Source organism: Empidonax traillii, unplaced genomic scaffold, assembly GCF_003031625.1.
Source record: "Empidonax traillii isolate 1590-97213 ecotype Southwest subspecies unplaced genomic scaffold, ASM303162v1 scaffold277:size2070623, whole genome shotgun sequence".
Classification (NCBI taxonomy): domain Eukaryota; kingdom Metazoa; phylum Chordata; class Aves; order Passeriformes; family Tyrannidae; genus Empidonax; species Empidonax traillii.
The window spans coordinates 1714440-1732292 of record NW_020955470.1 but is presented as its reverse complement, the minus strand read 5'-3'; the positions used below and the strand labels follow the sequence as shown (position 1 = coordinate 1732292).

Below are 17853 nucleotides of genomic sequence, written 5' to 3'. Positions count from 1 at the left end.
AATGGAACTAGTGGCTTGCACAAGGGAAATCCAATTGACACAGTCTACTTAAACTTCCAAGTGAAACGAGACCATGCATACACATTTCTTAGAGGAATGATAAGTGTCGCTGAGACAGAATGAAGGGTTGCAACCCTAACCCAAAGGCTAAGACAGGGCAAGGAAAAGAGGGTAAAATGGTCCTCAAAAAAAAAAAGACTTTAGCAACGGCATTCAGCAAGAGCCTGTATTAGGGTATATTGAGAAATGATTCAAAAAAAGTGGTGGCTAGTGAGAGAACAAAACTCAAGAGCACTAAAGGTGAAAATCAACAGATGGCAGAAAGACCTAATACTGACCAGGGTAAGAAAATAGTAAATGAAATTCAATGTAGAGAAATGTAGAGATACAGATATGGAAGAAGAAAGCTATTTTCATTTTATATACAAAGTTACAGTCTCTGAATTATTACTATACAGTAATGAGACACTAGTATTTTAACAGTTCTATGTAATCTCAGTGATCTGTGTTGGCAACAAAGGCAACCCAAATGTTAGGCAAGGAATACAGCACATCATGCCACAGCCCTCCTACCTTCAAAAATGCTTGGAAGAGTTAGGCAAGACATAAAAACACATAGCAAAGACATCTGGAGTTTCCACAAGAGTGGCAATTAGACTGATTTGGACTTGTCAAACTGGATGAGTGATGACACAGGAGGGTTATGATGCACATTTATGATGAAGGTGGACAGGAAATGATCATTTGTTGCTAGTTCAAAAACAAACCAAAATATAGGTATTTCTTCATATGGTGTATACCTAAGTTTTGAGAATCCTTTCCATGGGATCCCATAGCTCCCAAGTTTCCATCAAGTTCAAAAAACCCACTGGGTCACCAGAATTGTTTAGCAGCACAGTGACAAACTTTTCTTTTCAAGGTTCCATTTTTTGCTGCAACATTTCTATACTCATCTTACTAAACATGCAGTTCTGCACAGTGCTTTTCTTCACACCCTTATCTGTCTGGTCCTCATTGTGCCTTTCCTGCCCATGCAAAAATGCTGAAAACTTTTACTGCTCATTTCGACATTCTCGCTACATTCATCTGGCATTAGACAGTGACAAAAAATTATTTAAACTGCAAACTAATCTTCTGTTGTCCTAGCCAAATTCAAAAGCATTATTTTTAGTCATATCTTACAATTTTCATCTACCTACCTATCTATCTAGAGCCACAGAATGAGAAACAATTGTCTTCAGGCTCATTTGGACATGCACAATACTACTGCAAGCAGTGCACGAGGATGCACTGATCTCCAGAGACCATGCAGCCCTGTCACCATCACACACACACTAAAGCCATCTGAAAACACCTCTATCAATGTAGATCTTCACAGTATTGTTGGCCAATTACTGGTCCATGTTTCAGCATGCACAGATGTACTCTTGCATACTCTCTCAATATTTTGAGGTAAAAGTGACCCTGAAATGAGACTCCTCCCTGCCAATCCTAACCAACTGAATTAAAAAATGAAACCAATCTCAAACCTAGAACCACATTTAAAAAAAAAATTAAAATTGAAAAGTAAAATTGAAAGCAAAAGTGTCAAATAATGATACATTAAAGCTTGATTTAAACACATTTCTCACATGCAACGCTTGATATTTTATATAAGTATGGTATTAGTTATACTTCACTAGTTGCAGAGCAGATCCTAGGCATGATAAAAGAATATTTCACAGAAACAAGAAGTCTGTCCAAAAAAAGGGGGTGAGAGGAAATACGTTATTTCCCAGAACCCTAGTCAAAGACAATTTTCCCAGTTAACAGCTTCACTGTTCTCACAAACAACTAGATAGTGAGGCAAGTTTTCTAAATTTTAATTAGGTACCTTAACAATAGGTAGGTCTTGGTGCAGGAAGCTAAATGAATTATTTGAAAATTAATCACAATGAAAATATGCATGCAGTAAGGTGAACCAGGAGCCTCTTATCATTTGCATAACACATTTTAAACAGTTCTTTCCTTATATCCTGAAGAATATAACTTCATTAATCTATCCACATTGATGCAAAAAAATTATTTTGAGAATAGAAGCCTACAGTGTGTCTAACCTACCTGTAATAATAAAATGTATTTTATAACAAGGTCTAATTCAATATTTTAGATTTTAATGTGACAATTATTACATTAATATCACCAGTTAAAGAGAATAGCAATAAACCATTAAGGTAATTATATGAATCACTACAGGGCTATGAAATGGGAAACACAGTGAGCTCCAGCTGTATTCGAAAATTATGAGAACCTTTTAGTACAGTATCCTATGCCCACAAATAAAATATTTGGAATAGATTTTGCACTTGTCAGGTACACAGAGGGTATGTACTACTATTACAGTGAAATAAACAGAACTCAACAGATTTTAAACACAAAGTTGTGACAAACATGCTTGCACACTAGATGAAAAAATCATATTAAAAGAAACAAGAAGAAATATTTAAAAGATTAAAAAGGTATACAAAATCTAAGATAAATATTACTTCTGAAAACTGGAAAAAAGTAGATTTGCAAGCCTTGTACTATCTGGATTATCACAGGCCAGATTCCCCTCTACTAAAAATAAGGGACTTGTTTAAACAGCAAATAAAAATTATTTCTTCATAAAAGGCATTTAATGTAACTATTTCCAACCTGAAAAAAACATAAAGCTCTTGAACTACAGCCCAATATTTAATTTAATTGCTGTCCATTGAACATCTAAGAAAGAGGAATTATGACTACCCTGTCATCTACTTGCATGCCAATGGACTTTTGTATTCCCCACTGCACCCCAAGCAGCCTGAAGATGTTAGAAAAGGCAATGGAAACACTGTTAGAAAGAAGTATTTTGGCCTCTCACAAGCAGCACTTCTGGAACTGAACAAACTGCCATTCAGTTTTCTTTCCACTCACCAGTGCACACAACCAGTGCAGCCGTGAGGGCCAGAGCCGTATTCTGGGGGCATCCAATGTCCTCCCAGGCCCGGTTCCCCAGCTTTGAAGGAAGCCCTGGATGCCTAAGATGAGTTGCACCTCCAGCCCCACCTGCCACCTCAGTTGCAGGCTCAGCAACCACAACTCCTGGCACAGGGGATGTTCAGCTGCCAGAGAAGACACCACCCACAAAAAGCTGCTGCTGTTTCCATGCGGAAAAGCCAACAGTCAACGAACAAGAATCAACTTTATGAGCCAGCTTATAGTAAAAATTTTATTACAAGGACAGTAAGAACTTCATAAACTTGTGATATGCTCTGCAAGAAAATGCTAAACAATAACCCAGTAGGAATTGCAACAGTCAGAAAACTAACTAAACCCAAAATATTTAAACAACTATTAAAAGTCATGGCCACTGGGTAGGGCTATACACAGACATGACTTCTACAGATTTGAAATGGAACTTACAATATTTGGTAGTGGCTAATCCAAATGTTAATTGCCTTCTGTAACATATGCAAAGGGAAACACTATTACCAAAGGGAAACACTATTACCAAAAAGCCCCAAACTCCACACCCAAACCCCCCCACATCTTCCTTGTCTAATCACATGCAGGAAGTACAAAGAGATAACACAGAGAGGAGACTTGTTCTTAGCACTCCTATACTTTTGAATATAGTGAAGAAACAATGACTTGTTATTTGGGTCTTTGGCAAATTCAGATTCCACTTCATATTTCCTTTCTTGACAGTGCATCACAATTTGGTATAAGAAGGGATATGGTCTTGCTTATCTTTTACTCACCAAAACCCTTACAAAGAGTGACTTCAAAAAGCTCTTAATTCTGTTTTGGACTCTATCTAGGAATAGAACCATGAAGTCCTTTTTAAAATTATTTTTAAAAACATTCCTTTTCTAAGATGGAAGGCATCCACCTTACTCGGACTAAGACATTTATGGAAGACTTCAAGCCATATACTCCTAACTTTAATGCTGTCAGGTTTTCACAGATTCTGACAGAAAATTTTCACTACACTTTTCTCCTCTCTCCCACTATCACAACCCCCATCCCTGCACCACTGAAGCAGCTGGAAGACTGATGCACTAAACACAGCCCTGTAAATTATAGTATGTAGGAGATTAAACTTAAGCCTAATGCTACAGTCAACCTTCAACAGCTGAGTTCTATTAATAGACACTCCTTAAAAGAAATCCTTATTGGTTACTATTTAAAACTACAACTCCATTAAAATCTTGACCGAAAAAAATTACATGTGATATGTATGGCCCATTACTGCCATGACAACAACACCCAGTGAAGTATGTTCTGCATTGTTTACCACGACTCATATGAAGTAAAAAAAAAAAAAAAAGGGTTCACTAATCAAATACTGTCAATGAATACATGACGTGGAAACAGACAAGCTAATTTATAATTATAGGAATTTTGTATAAACTAGAACAATAAGGCTTCCAGTGCACTGAAAAGCCCAGTGCCATTATTACTCTTTCAATCTCCTTCCTATGTGGATTTATTTAAGATCAGCATTGTAAAATTACAGCACAGTCAAGGCACTGTAAAGAACTTAATAGAAAACATCAGGGAAAAGACAATTAATTGATTTTTCACTTCCAGACTTCAATTTCATACATGGGCCCAGAAATAAGGGGAGGGTGAGTAGCAACTGCACACTTGTGGCATTCTGTTCACTGCTGAACATCTTCTCTTGTTGAATACTTACTCCTCTCAAATGCACAGTCCTTTCAGATTCAACTCTCCCAATGTTCCTGCTTTCTCATTCAAAGATTCTTTTGAATGAAGAAATTTTCAATTATTGACAGATCAACCTAAGGCCAAATTCTCTACGGGAAGCTGTCAGCTTCCTACTTACACTACTCATTGACCTTGTAACGCCCTATATATCATACCTATTTCCATATCTGCTTCCCTGTTTTAGGCTGTGTCACTGATGATGAATTAGTAATGACAAGGAAGAAAGCCATTTAAGCAATGGGATGATAGTAAAAAATATATTAAAAAAGCCAACCCTATCAAACGCTTGCTTTTAAGAAATCGGGTCAGCAGGTCTGAACATAGCTCCATTTTTAATCCACACGCTAAACTAAAAAAGAAAGCACAAAAAACTCCTTCTAGCCTTGAGCAGGTCTCAGCAACCTGCAATGTGAAGACGTAAGATGTGGCTTTTAACATTAGATGCACATTTTTCAGTCCCATCACAGTTCATCCCCTGGATCTGGGTGTTACTCTCTACGTTCAGGTTCATTTTGTCTGGTACATCTCTGATGCAAAAAGCATGTGCTGTCTTGCTGTAGCCTGGGTTATGGTGTGCCTGGTGGTTAGGAGATTTTCATCTCTTAGGAGGTGAGAGAACAGCTCCTAGGTGGTAAGGCCACTAAATCCAAATATCTTGTTTCCTGGACAAGTAAATACAGAGAAGTAGGAATTTTTTTGTTGTTTGTCTTGAATGAACATGGCCTTGTCAAACCAGCTTTCACTAAAAATACAAAAAGGCCCAGGACTGTTCACAGTCCTGAATGAGCACAGACAATACTGAGGTGACCAACACTCTCATGCATACAAGCAGCTATGAAGGATTTTTCTTTATTGCCTCGTTTGAATCAAGTATTAAAATGTCAATTGATTATTTTATTGACCTAAGTGCTTTTCTGAATCTGGCCAGACTCTATCAGCAATTAGGATATAAACAAAGTAACATTTTGTAACAGAGTAAACAAAGACAGAATTTGCATTTTTGCATCTATTCAGTCTCAAGAATCACCGACAGCCTGAAACTACATCAGTCCAAGAACATGTAGAGAAAAAGATGAATTCAAAGGATTGCTGGTTTAATTTTTGCCTCTTCAAGGGTAATACTGACTCAACCTGGACAGTCCATGCAGGCACATACTATCTAACTTCTATGGGAGTGCCTTGTGACCCCAGTTCCAGTGTCTGTCATTATGCTGGGCTTGGAAACCTTGCACTGACACGGACATGACAGACCCACATGTACCATGGCAGGAACTACAGCTAAGATTTTCATCACTGACAGGCGACAGAGGTGGCATAAGCCGCTGGCTGTGCTTTTGTCTTGACAACAAGATTTCTGATAGAAAGGCTGTAAAGCTACTGAAATTTTGGGGGGAAACTAGCAGTTTCCAATTTAAAGCAATGGAAATGAAAGTTGCAGACAAAAATCAGTGTATTCTAGGTAGTCACATAAATACAAATATGCATATAAGGTACACAAAACATTCAATTCCTTCTGTCCTCAACCCTACCAAAAGTAAAAGAAAACTGAGATTCGTGTCAGTCTACCTGCTACTGTTTCTGTTTGGAACAAAAAGCCAGGGGGACAGCAGCAATTTTTATTATTTTAATTATTTTATGCACTGAAACATAACTTCTTGCTTGTCACATGGTTATTTAATCAATAATGATATCATGTAACAAGTTTTGACAAGGCTATGAAAAGAGAAAATCACAGTAACAGAAGAAGAATCACTCAAAATGTCATTGTCTTTGAAGGGCACAAGAGTGCTCCCCTGATAAAAGGTCAAATGTAGTGGGTAAAATATTAACAACTGCAAAACCTCAAACATCTGTATTTAATAACAACCAAGGCATTGAATAATTGAAAATATAAATACTGAGAATAATCTGTTAAATGTGACAGTAATACCTGTATCAAAATCCTTATGCAAAAAAGATGCCAACTAGTAATGCTAATTTTAAACTAGCAAATCATTTTTATTCACACTGTAAACTCAGCCTTCTTGTCTTTAATCATGGTTCATTAAATTGTAACACACAACTAGAACAATGTAAAATAGCTAGTCTGAGTAATTCAAAATATATAACCTCTCTTAGGAAAATAATTATGATACGGAAAATAATTTATTTATGTTCTTCAGTACTCCATTACTTTCTACTTTGTTTTTCTTTTAAATGACACTTATACAGCCAAATAGAAGGATAAAAAGGAAATATCCTTTTGCAACTTTCATGAGGACATGAAGATGCCAACCCAAGGATTTATAACTCAGAACTAATGAAAATCAAGTGCAGGTTTGTTTTTTTGGGGTGTGTTTTTTTTTGTTTTTTGTTTTTTTTTTTTTTTAAGGAATAAACATTTCTTAATTAGAAGCCTGTTAAGAGAAGCTCAGAGACAGGCAGGATAGATAACAATGAGCCTCCAATAAAGAAATTAGCAAAAGAAGAGGTCTTCATGGTCATTTCTCCTTGACGAAGCAGAACTGGTTTCCTCTGTATATCCCGACTTCATCAAATGGGGATCTTAACTATTCAGTTCATTAAAATACCATTCACAGTTTTGGAAACTGTTCCAGAGCATGTTTGGAAACTTTCTTTGATGGTTATACTGCCATTATTGTTTAACCAAGCTGCATTATTTAGGTTGGCTAATTCACCTCTTCCCCCCAACTTTATTATTTATTTTTAACACTTTCCCATCATTAATTTATTTTGTCACATTAAAAGTAAAAGCCAAGATGTTCTGACAAGCTTCCGGTATGCACACTGCTTGATCTTCACTGTGACACAACTACCTTTTATGGGAGGTTTTCCTTTTAACAAGGAAAGGCCAAAGTTAACAAGACTGCACAAAACATTGATAAAAATAACTGGAACTGTACCTGATGCTCTTTAATCTAGTAAAGAACAATGCAATAAAAGAATATAAAGCTTTATTCTTTCTGGGGGCAAAGGAAAATGGAAATGTTTCCTGGAAAATCGCACAAGTGCCACCTTAACAAGTATTTAACAATGACACAGAACTGGAGTTAACAGAAGTCCTATGGACAGAGCTCAGTATCAGCTGCCAACCAAAAAATCTGTAAAAAACAGATGTGTTTGGAGAAAAAAACCTAAACAAACAGGAAGAACATTATCATACTTCAGTATTGTACTATATGGTACCATATTTTGGTGCCCCAAGAAGTGCTCTGTATCTTCACTGAGGCTGGCGTTTGGGAACAAATTAAAATTTGTTAAAAATCAAAACTAAAATTCCTGACATGGTAAGTATACTTAAAAATGCTACAAGCTGCATAACCAGATTGACTTCTCATTTCAAACTATTTTGTAGAGGAATAAATACAACTACATATTTGCACATTAAAAAAATGTAAATCTGAGATATTGAACCACTGCAAGAGGTTACTAAAAGGAAACAGCTTCAAAGGCAAACAACAATATTTCAATGTTAATATGGATAACATTATGTTATACTATTTTCTAAGTGCACAATAATACTGAATGACCTCCAGAAATTATTTGATTTACATGGTTTATCCAGTAGCCTATAACAGCAAGACTATTTCAAGTGGGCTTATGTCATACGTACATGAATGGTTTAATCCTTATTAACGGATATAAATGTTTATCCCACAGATACAAGAATGTGAAACTGCTCTTAAAAATAATTCAGTATTTCTCTGACTTAGGGGCTAGAACACATCTACCACCTTGCAACCCAGAGTATTCACTATATATATTCTCCAGTCCAGCAAGCCAGGCTTCTAACTAGCCAGATCTCTACTTTTACCTTCCTGATTTCCACTGTCTAAGGTTATACGATGTATTGCCTCCCTGAACTGCAACCAGCTTTTTCTCATTTTCTGCTTGATATTCCAGAAATCAAACCGTTAAAAGTTAAATAACATCTGCCTCCATAATCTTCACAATTTCCCAGAGCCAAGGATGGCTGCCACATGTCTGAAATCAGAGGTAATGAAACAGTGGGTCTTCTTACCCTCCAGAGAAAGGCAAATGCCAGCAAGGGCTCAAGAGAAGTGTTACAAAAACGTTTGCTAAACTAAGCATTCCAGTGCTGCTCCAAAGCCAGAACCTTCAAGTTACAATGCAGGGAACCTAAAATCATAAAGCATGTGTCTGGCATGGACCTAATTCCTTACCGAGAATATGGACAGGATCTTACCAGGGATATTAGCAACAAACCACACTTTGTGGGAGGTTCTGGGATAGATCTCTACAAGACCCTGTCAGTAGCAATAAAGACTCCCCATGACACAGCCTACAAGAGCCAAAAAACCAGTAGTGGCTTCTAATGCTTCCTCATTCCATTGCCCGTGTTACAACTTTGAAGCTGCAGTTGAAGCCATTTATAATAATGCACTTCACAGTAAATATGACAGTCTAAACACCTCAAAGCCTACGGACAGCCTAGCACCCCTGAATTTACAGATACACTGCTGCATGCTCTAACTAGCTAAAGAAAATATGATTCACCAAATTGATTGTGTCCAAAGGTGATAATAGTCTAAATAAAACAGAAAATTAAATATTCCTGCTTCACAGAAGAGCCCTGTGCAGCCAGAATCAATGTCTCAAACGAAGATTTCTCCAGACTTTTCTCAATGGATTGCTGATATCATCACATATACAGCCAGAGATTATTCAGCCACAAGCAGGTCATAATTGATATGTTTTCTAATAGGAGATTTTTATAATTTTATAACCAGACAATGCAACTACAGATCAATTAATAACATCTGTGTGTAGCTCTTCTTTAGATCTTACTTATTTCTTACAAAAACAACTATATGTTACTAGATGCATTTCACATATACAACAGGTAGTACTTTTAACAGATTAATTTTTTGCAAATAAACTATTAGTTATTTTACAGTACTTCTAAAGACCTCCAAGAACCTTCTATCTTCTAAAACTTCTTTTATATGGTTTTAGTACATCACCTTTACTGTTTTTTCTTTAAAACAAAATAATTTATCTATATATTTAAAGCTCTTTCACAGGCATTTCAGCAATATTCCTGTACATCTTTCCTGAAACAAGTCTGACTAGACTAAGTACAATCTTCATGAGGTAACACCTTTGGTCAATTATTTTCAGTAGTCTCGATTTTTTTCCTAATAGAGTCTATTTTTTTTCCCAAGCCTTTATTGACCTTAGGCTCTTAAAACAAGCAATTCAGAACTAAACATTCAACCATCCAGCGTAACAAGATTGCTATAATGAAGATGAAGTAAAAGGAATTGTATAAATAATGGAAGAACGGAGATAACAAGAAAAAGAAAAAAAGACAATAACTCACAGGATCTTTGCAGTTTACAGGCAATACACTAACAACTCATTACTTACAAAGAGCTCAGAAAGTCTTTCTAACATGGAGCAATTTACTCTCATCTAGAAGTAACATTGTTCCATATGCCAAACCAGGCCACGTCCAGGAAAGAGCACAACTAGGGAAGGCGACAGCAAGGTGTTACACAGGTTCTCCTGTTCTGCAGCACATCATTTACTGATGCACAGTTCAGTGGTTATGGTACCCCCTGTACCTATGACCACATGCAGAGAAGCTTTTCTGTCACTGAAAGAATCATAAGATACCTGAAGCTGGGCAAAAAAGAACCATAAGACTATGGGTAAGGAAAAAATTTTGGAAACAAAAAAAAAATAGGAGGATGGCTTGTTAGAAGAGTAAAATCAACACCTGCTCCCACCATTAAATTAATAAGCCCTTCTCACCCTATAATAATGCTTCCAGATCTCTTCTTATTCACTAGATATTTCACTGTTACCATTTTTCCACAATTATTTCAATCTAGGTCAAAGCTGGTGGCGAGTCATACAACTGCCTCACAACATGAATGCAGCTGCTTCTGCTTGGTTGTCAGCAGTGCATCCACACAAATGCAAGGCAGTATTTTGGTAATATTTCTTCAAAAGTAAATAAACTTGTTTTCTGTCCATTCTGTACATTTTCCCCTTACCAAGTTGCCTTGTTGTCAAGAAGCCTGAAAGAGGCATAGGATTTGTGAAGTTCACTTCTTATATTTAGTCCAGGAAAATCTTGCTGGGCTTTTTCTTTCCTTAATGTATTTAATTGATTCCATCCTCAGTACTAGCTGCCTTTCATTACTATGCAATCACCTTCAAATTATTTTGATTAAACTAAATTTGATTAAACCTCATGCAAAGCTAGCTATTCCAGTCACATTTTGCAATCCTTTAAAAAAATAATAAAAAAAAAAACACAACAAAAGAAATCACCACAGAAACAAATCACTGAATAAATAACAAATAAACCATGGGATAAGTAATAAATAAACCAGACCTTGGGATGAAGTTTTTCAGAAATAACTGAAAGTAGTTTGTTAATCAATACCAAAAATTTCTATCTCGAGTAATTTTGTTTACAAATAGTCAACATCAAAATTGTCATCTCACTGTTGTCATACTGAGAAATAAACATCTGCATATTTCTGCTGCTTCTCAAGATTCTCTTGAAAAATGTTAATTTAAGAAACGTGACTCAAAATGCACATAAAAAACCAAACCCTATGATAAATATAAAAATAAACCCTACATATAGCTACAGATAAATCCAATCAGAAAACAATCCATAACATCCAACTTCTAGTTAATGTAGATCAGTATCACAGACCTCACTTTGCAGCTTTGATAAAAGACAATCCAATGTTAGGTCATAATAGTTTAAACCCAGCTAGTATCTAACTAACAGGATTTATTTGCTGTAATAGGTTAATTTAGTATAACAAGTTCAATGTCAAAAGCTCAGCTTCTAGAACAACTAATTTAACTTCCTCTACAGGAAATACGCTTGTTTGAAGGCATTGCTGGTATTTTCTGTGGAAAGAACACAAGATAACCAGAAAAATCTATCTGCAATGCCTCTGTCAAGATCGTATGCAATGATTCTTAAGAGAACCATACGCCACTTTGGCACTGTAATTCAGGAAAGAAAACATGCACTTACCGCAGTGTGACTGGAAAACCTGTGGCTTGACTACCTGATTGCAGATATTGCACACTACAAGATAGAAATCATCATGAGCTGGATAATGGCCAAATAAGTGCATATCTGTGGGAAAGTTAAAAATATATACAAGAATTAGAAATTATGCTTTAAATATATATTAAGAAAAAAAATTGAAAATACTGTAGGGCCATTACTGTTATAATAATTTATACAAAGCAAATTTATACATTGCTCCATAAGAGCTTCTTACTAAAGAATATTAAAGAGATTTTTTTTTCCCCTCTTCTGGGTCTCAAGGTCCTGTACTAATGCTGCAGTCTCATCCCTCAGTCTGAGTCAGAACACAGGCTGCAACACCTTTGTCTTAACACTTGCTGCCAAGAAGTAGAATAAGCATTTCTGTATTGGTCAACTGCTGAAACAGCAAAGGAATATGTGTTTTAAAATCTCTACCTAAAGATCCTTTTAGAAAACAAGTTGCATAGGTTATGCTCCATGTTACAATATTCCAAGCTTGACTATAAATTGCTAGAGAAAGGCTCCTGCTTAAAACCCAGTTATAATAATCAAGGTCAAGGATCCTACAGCTTGAAATACAGTCAAGAAGTTCATAACATGACATGAAATTTCTGATTCTGTGCAAATGCCCTTCTCTGGTTCCAACGCCCTATAGTTTGTCCCCAACAAATACTCTGGGAAGAGACAAAGTCGGTTAATGAGGTATTTCTCAGATGACGGTATGAGAAATTTCATGAAATCCAAAGATGGGTACAGTCAGACAATGACAGGCACTTGTCCCTCTCAGATGAAACACATACATGTGCAATGCATGCATTCTTAAGCCATTACAAGTAGAGTAAAATGGGCTTAAATTACTATTTGAAAGCCTCAGAGCTCTAATATTACAAGTGAGGTAACCTGTTACACTCTGCATTGCTATAACTTAAGAACAGGGACACATACTCATCCACCACAGCTCAGCTTAAAGGGAGAAACTCCAGTCACTTTTATGCACTTCAGTGGGATCATGTCACCACGTCCAGTGTTGTTAATGAAGGTGTTGCTGCATTAGTAACTCCATGACAATTATTGGCCCCACAGATCACACTACCTCTCAGAACAGGGCAGTGACATCTTTATTTAAAGATGTTGTAAAATCGCATTCCAGTGTTATTCCACAGCATCTGAAATCTATTACAGAACTTGCAAATGCAGCTTCTGATTCAGACTGAAACATCAACCTGCCGCCTTTTAAACATGAGGAAAAATGAGAAGACCCTCCATGAAGACAAACATGTACAACAGCAGCTGTGATTGACGAATATCAACAACTAAATCCTGATTTTCCAGTATATCATGTGTTTCTAAAAAATAGTGATTCCTTTCAAAAACTGACTCAAGCAGGTACCTTATTTCATTAGTTCTAAACCAAAGCAATCATTTTGTCCCTAGAGCTATTTGTATAAGCAATTCTGCCATGGCCTGTACCACTGTAGGTAACATCACTGCTCATGATGGCAGTTGTTTGCAGGATGAAGTGCAAAGTGTCTTCAGCCCCTGGTAACCCAGAGGAACACGACATCCCTCTCACACTAATTCAGGCCGTACCACAAGTAGACCCAAAGATGCTCGTTCAAGCACTCTTGGGCACAAACCAGTCCCATCAACCTGCAGGTATTTCCCAGTATGATATGATGTGAATCATTCCCTTCTCCCCTGAAAACCAAAAGCTTCTCTCTGTTACTGCTCATACCAGGCTACGAAATCCAGTTCAAAGGTTAACCAGTCATGACCCCTTTGCAGTGCTGGTCTTGGACTAACCACACCTTTAAATACAGCACAGTCAGATGGAAACAGTCAACACATTCAGCTTAAATTTAAAAGAACACCAGTGGTGAGGTGTAAACTCCTTTGGTATAGTGTTAGTACTGGTGAAGCCAAAGCTGCAAAGTTAGATTAAATCAAATCCTCCTTATGAATAAAACAAATAAACAGAACTGGCCTGTTTATTTCTTATTTTAATGTGATGAGTCAGTGATTTCACAAATCACTTTACACTAGCAATTCTTAGTTGAATAGTTTTGATTAGAACCTACAGATTTCCACTAACAGCACTGCAAACTCCATAGAAAGGAGTATTTCTTCTGGATATGATTTGACAAAAAGTCTCAACTCAAAAACATGCATTTAATTACAATTATGAAATATTTCAAAAATGGTTAAAACACCTCAACAACTTAAAATACTTTTTTTCCTGTTGTTTCAATAGTCCAGTGACAATCTTCTTATGAAAACATACAGACTCTGCCCTTTGCAAACACAAAAGTCACTATTTTTTTCCAGTTGGAATTCCTTAAGTTCATTTAACCTTCACAGCTCTGTATCCCAGCCTTTAAAATATGCCCAGCTCCGAGGCATCTGAAGTCTGGCTGGGTGTGAGTCTGAGCTTTTATTAAGTCCGCCTGCAGGGAGTAACTTATCAAAAACATAAGGTATTAATACTGGAGAAATCTATTCAAGGACATAGGTGGAATAAGGAATCAGCTTAGTTCAGAGGATCACAGAACCATCTATGTTTTCATCAGGTACCACTAAGAAGACAGAGCGATGAAGGGAATGTCCTGGTACCTGCGAGCTCCCTCCTCAACCCTGGCAAACACCATTGCACACAACGGGAAAACAGCACGGGATAAAAATCTGAGCTTTTATCATACTGTGGCAGCAGAGGTTGATATGTACTGATGTCTAGAAGAACACACCAAAATGCTGTTGTGAGAAACACAGCAACAAAAGGATGCACAGACACAGAGTAAGTGACATCCTGAAACAGCACTTTGGAAGTTTTCTCATTTTGCAGCTGCCCAGAAACAGCCTAGTGGAGATGCAAATGTCTATTGTAAATGGGAGTTTTCTGACACAAACCGAAGTTATCAGCCCCCTCTCGAAAGTCCACTTAAAATAATCCACAAATCTCAGTGATACAAGTTCATGGGTTGGAAATAGGAATCACAGCACACGAATATACTATCATTATTGAATCAGAACAGGTAAAAAACTTAAACTAAACACTAACTTCTAGATTTTTAAGATTCCTTAAAAATCTTAAAAACTCCTTAAAATTTTTTAAAATTCCTTAAAAATCTCACTATGCAGGAGTTTTTAAGAGAGGAAAATTCATCAAGTCCAAACAGATTCAACTGCCTCTCCTAGTTCATCGATGTTAACAAGATTGGCACAAATCTGTTTTCATGATTAAAATCATGATTTGTAAGCACACACAGAGTATACATAAATTACTTTTTAATTGAAATTGCATGAAGTATTAATATTGTCTCAGTACAAATTCCAACTGGGGATACACTTTATTAGATGTAATAATATTACTAAAGCAATCCAGATCAGAGAATTTACAACAAATAAAGCAAGGAACGTTTAAAATTAAAAAGCAAGTAGAAAATACAAACAACTACGTATGTTTTTATACATGTTTTTCTGTTTTAAGTAAGAACAGTTCAATGCTCCCATGTCCTACTCAAAGTGACCACGACTGAAGGGTTATTCTGGACACTGGTATCATTCCTAGATCAGATTACAGCCATCTGACAATTTAGACCTTCTGCATGCAGCAAAAAAAGACAATGGACTCTCCAAACAAAAAGTTATCTTCCAAAGGCTACAATCACACTTCCCTGTCTGCTTAGTCAGAAGCAACGGTGACAAGCTTCTCAGGAAGGACTAATTTTGGGTAAGAAACGTGTGTCTCTAAAGCTAGCTCAGGGAATATTTAATGGAAAAAGGCAAAACCAGTAAAGAAGATTGGCTAAAATCAGTGAATAAGGCAAGTGATTACCAAATAATACTGAAATAATTTTCAAAGTACAAAAAGAACAGGAGGGACAGAAAAGTAACTACAAAGAATATTTATTTTCTACCAAAAACTGCACCCCCCTAGAAGTGAAACATACTGATCAAGGATGGCATGACTCATCCCACACCAGCATGGTGAGCTCTCCCTGAGCATGTGACCTGTTTGTTCCCTACGTGTAAATACAGATAGACACAAGTCTGAGACAGAAAGGGCTGCCCAGCCCTTCTGCTGGGTAAAAGCAGTCCACAGCCCCCCTCACAGTTACCTCATTTTACTGGAAGATACTTCCAGTAGATTTGAAGTTGGCTCCTGATGGCAAGGGAGAACCGATAACTTGTTTTTCAGTACCCACACACTCTTCAGAAGTGCTATCTACACACCCCCCACTCCTTGCAGTACTGAATCGTTATCCACTCAGAATGAAATCTTTTCCCCAGTTGTGTCAGTTGATACCATACAACAACAAAAGCCTTGCTTGAAGATGAGCTCTTGAACTAACAGGATACCAAACCATGTGAAAAATATGCAAGATAGGTGGAAATCTGAGACAGTGAATGCTGACTGTTGGAAATATTACTTTCCTAGATTAAAATCTTAGACAAAATATTACTTTGTGTATACTTTGGTATGGCACTTAAAAAATAAATACAACTTCTGCTTGTAGCTTTTATATCACTAACATTTGCAAATAAATAGACAGCTGTAGCCACATGAAATAGCTTTGTAAGATATCAGCTTGGTGAAATGTGCATCAAGACACAAATACCATAGAAACAATAGAAAATGTTGCTTCTGCAAATTGTGGCACAAACACAAGAATGCAGGTGTCAGATATGACTTTTTATCTTCTCCAGTAACACACAAAGGAATTATTTTTAGTAACAATCAAAGGCAGGTGACTTAAAGGAAGTTCCTCCTCTATTATTATATAATCATTTACTTTCCACTGTATAATAAAACACAAGTTAGAAACAATCTAAAACATTCTTCCACTGAGGAATTAAGGTTGTCAAACAGTAAGACCTCACAACGTTGCACGGAAAATCAAGTTTTTAATTATGATCTTTTGCTGTAAATTATACACACTTTAAACATTCACTTATATGTCTGTTTCTCCACTAAATATACACAGAAAGCCTGCTTGGAAAAATATTACTGATGTTTATGTGCCAGGAGAGAGACAGGGAGGGAGGAGCAGGGAGAGAAAGACTATTCAAGACACATCAGTTAAAAACTAACAGAGCAGCTGAAAAAGAAGAAGAAAAAAAGGCATTGGTAAAATGGTAATGGATAAAACCAAATCTATGTGGTTTCTCCAGCTCCTGGAACTACAGATTTTTAAACTCTATGTCTAGAAATGTACCTAGTATTTCCCTCTTGTTCCACAAGAGTGACAAATCCGTACATCATTCAAAAATTGGAGGAATCTACAAAACCTTTCAGTGCATTAGATTACTTAAAATACTAAGTAATTTGAATGGTGAATTGAAACTTGAAACTGAAACAATAAAAAGACCTCTTCAGGGTATTACTCAGACAGCGGTTAAGCACGCTTGCACAGACAGGTTAGTCTTATCATAGAAATGAATGTCACTCTCTTTCCATTTAACATCAGCTTATTGTCCCCCGAGTGTAGTTTTCCTTTAGTTTTCCTTTTTTATGCAGAAATCAGTAAGTTGCTTCAGTAATTAGTTAGCCAATATAAATTGCATTTTACTCCTGAAAATGTCAGCGTCACAGTTGCAATTAATCACAGTATAATTTAAGCTGAAAGAGATCGCTGGATGTCACTTACTCCCAGACCCTGCTCAAATTGAGGCTAACTTCAGGGTCAGAACCACAAAGCAACGCTCAAAGTAATTTCTTTTTGATGGAAAAATGCAGGTCATGGCTAAAGTAATCATGAAACTGAGGAAAAAAAAAATTAAAATATGCATGACACAACTAACATAGGACCAAACACAACTGTCCTAAGTACTGACTGATGTCCTTCGGGTGTTTATACAAGTAACTGAAGATTCTGCATGCTAGAAAGTCAAGTGAGAAGAGAAATCAATGAGAAGAAAACAAATACTGGCATTTTCAGCAACAGCAATAATAAATGAAACATGACGGTGACATAGAAAAAAAAAACCAGAAAAAGCAACAAATAGACTTAATTGTCAGTGCGGTAAAGAGTCAAGGTCATGATACCTTTAAACCAGTCCTGTATGGTTGA

The 17853-nt window shown here is 36.6% G+C and overlaps 1 protein-coding gene across 3 annotated transcripts in view; it reads right to left on the bottom strand.

The window, feature by feature from the left end:
- ATXN7L1 (ataxin 7 like 1) overlaps positions 1 to 17853 on the bottom strand; it is a 116204-nt gene that overhangs the window by 63588 nt on the left and 34763 nt on the right. For all 3 annotated transcript variants that reach the window (XM_027890084.1, XM_027890083.1, XM_027890085.1), the window contains exon 3: positions 11765 to 11869. In XM_027890084.1, the coding sequence (XP_027745885.1) occupies positions 11765 to 11869 (105 nt within the window). The remainder of the gene's footprint in view (positions 1 to 11764; positions 11870 to 17853) is intronic.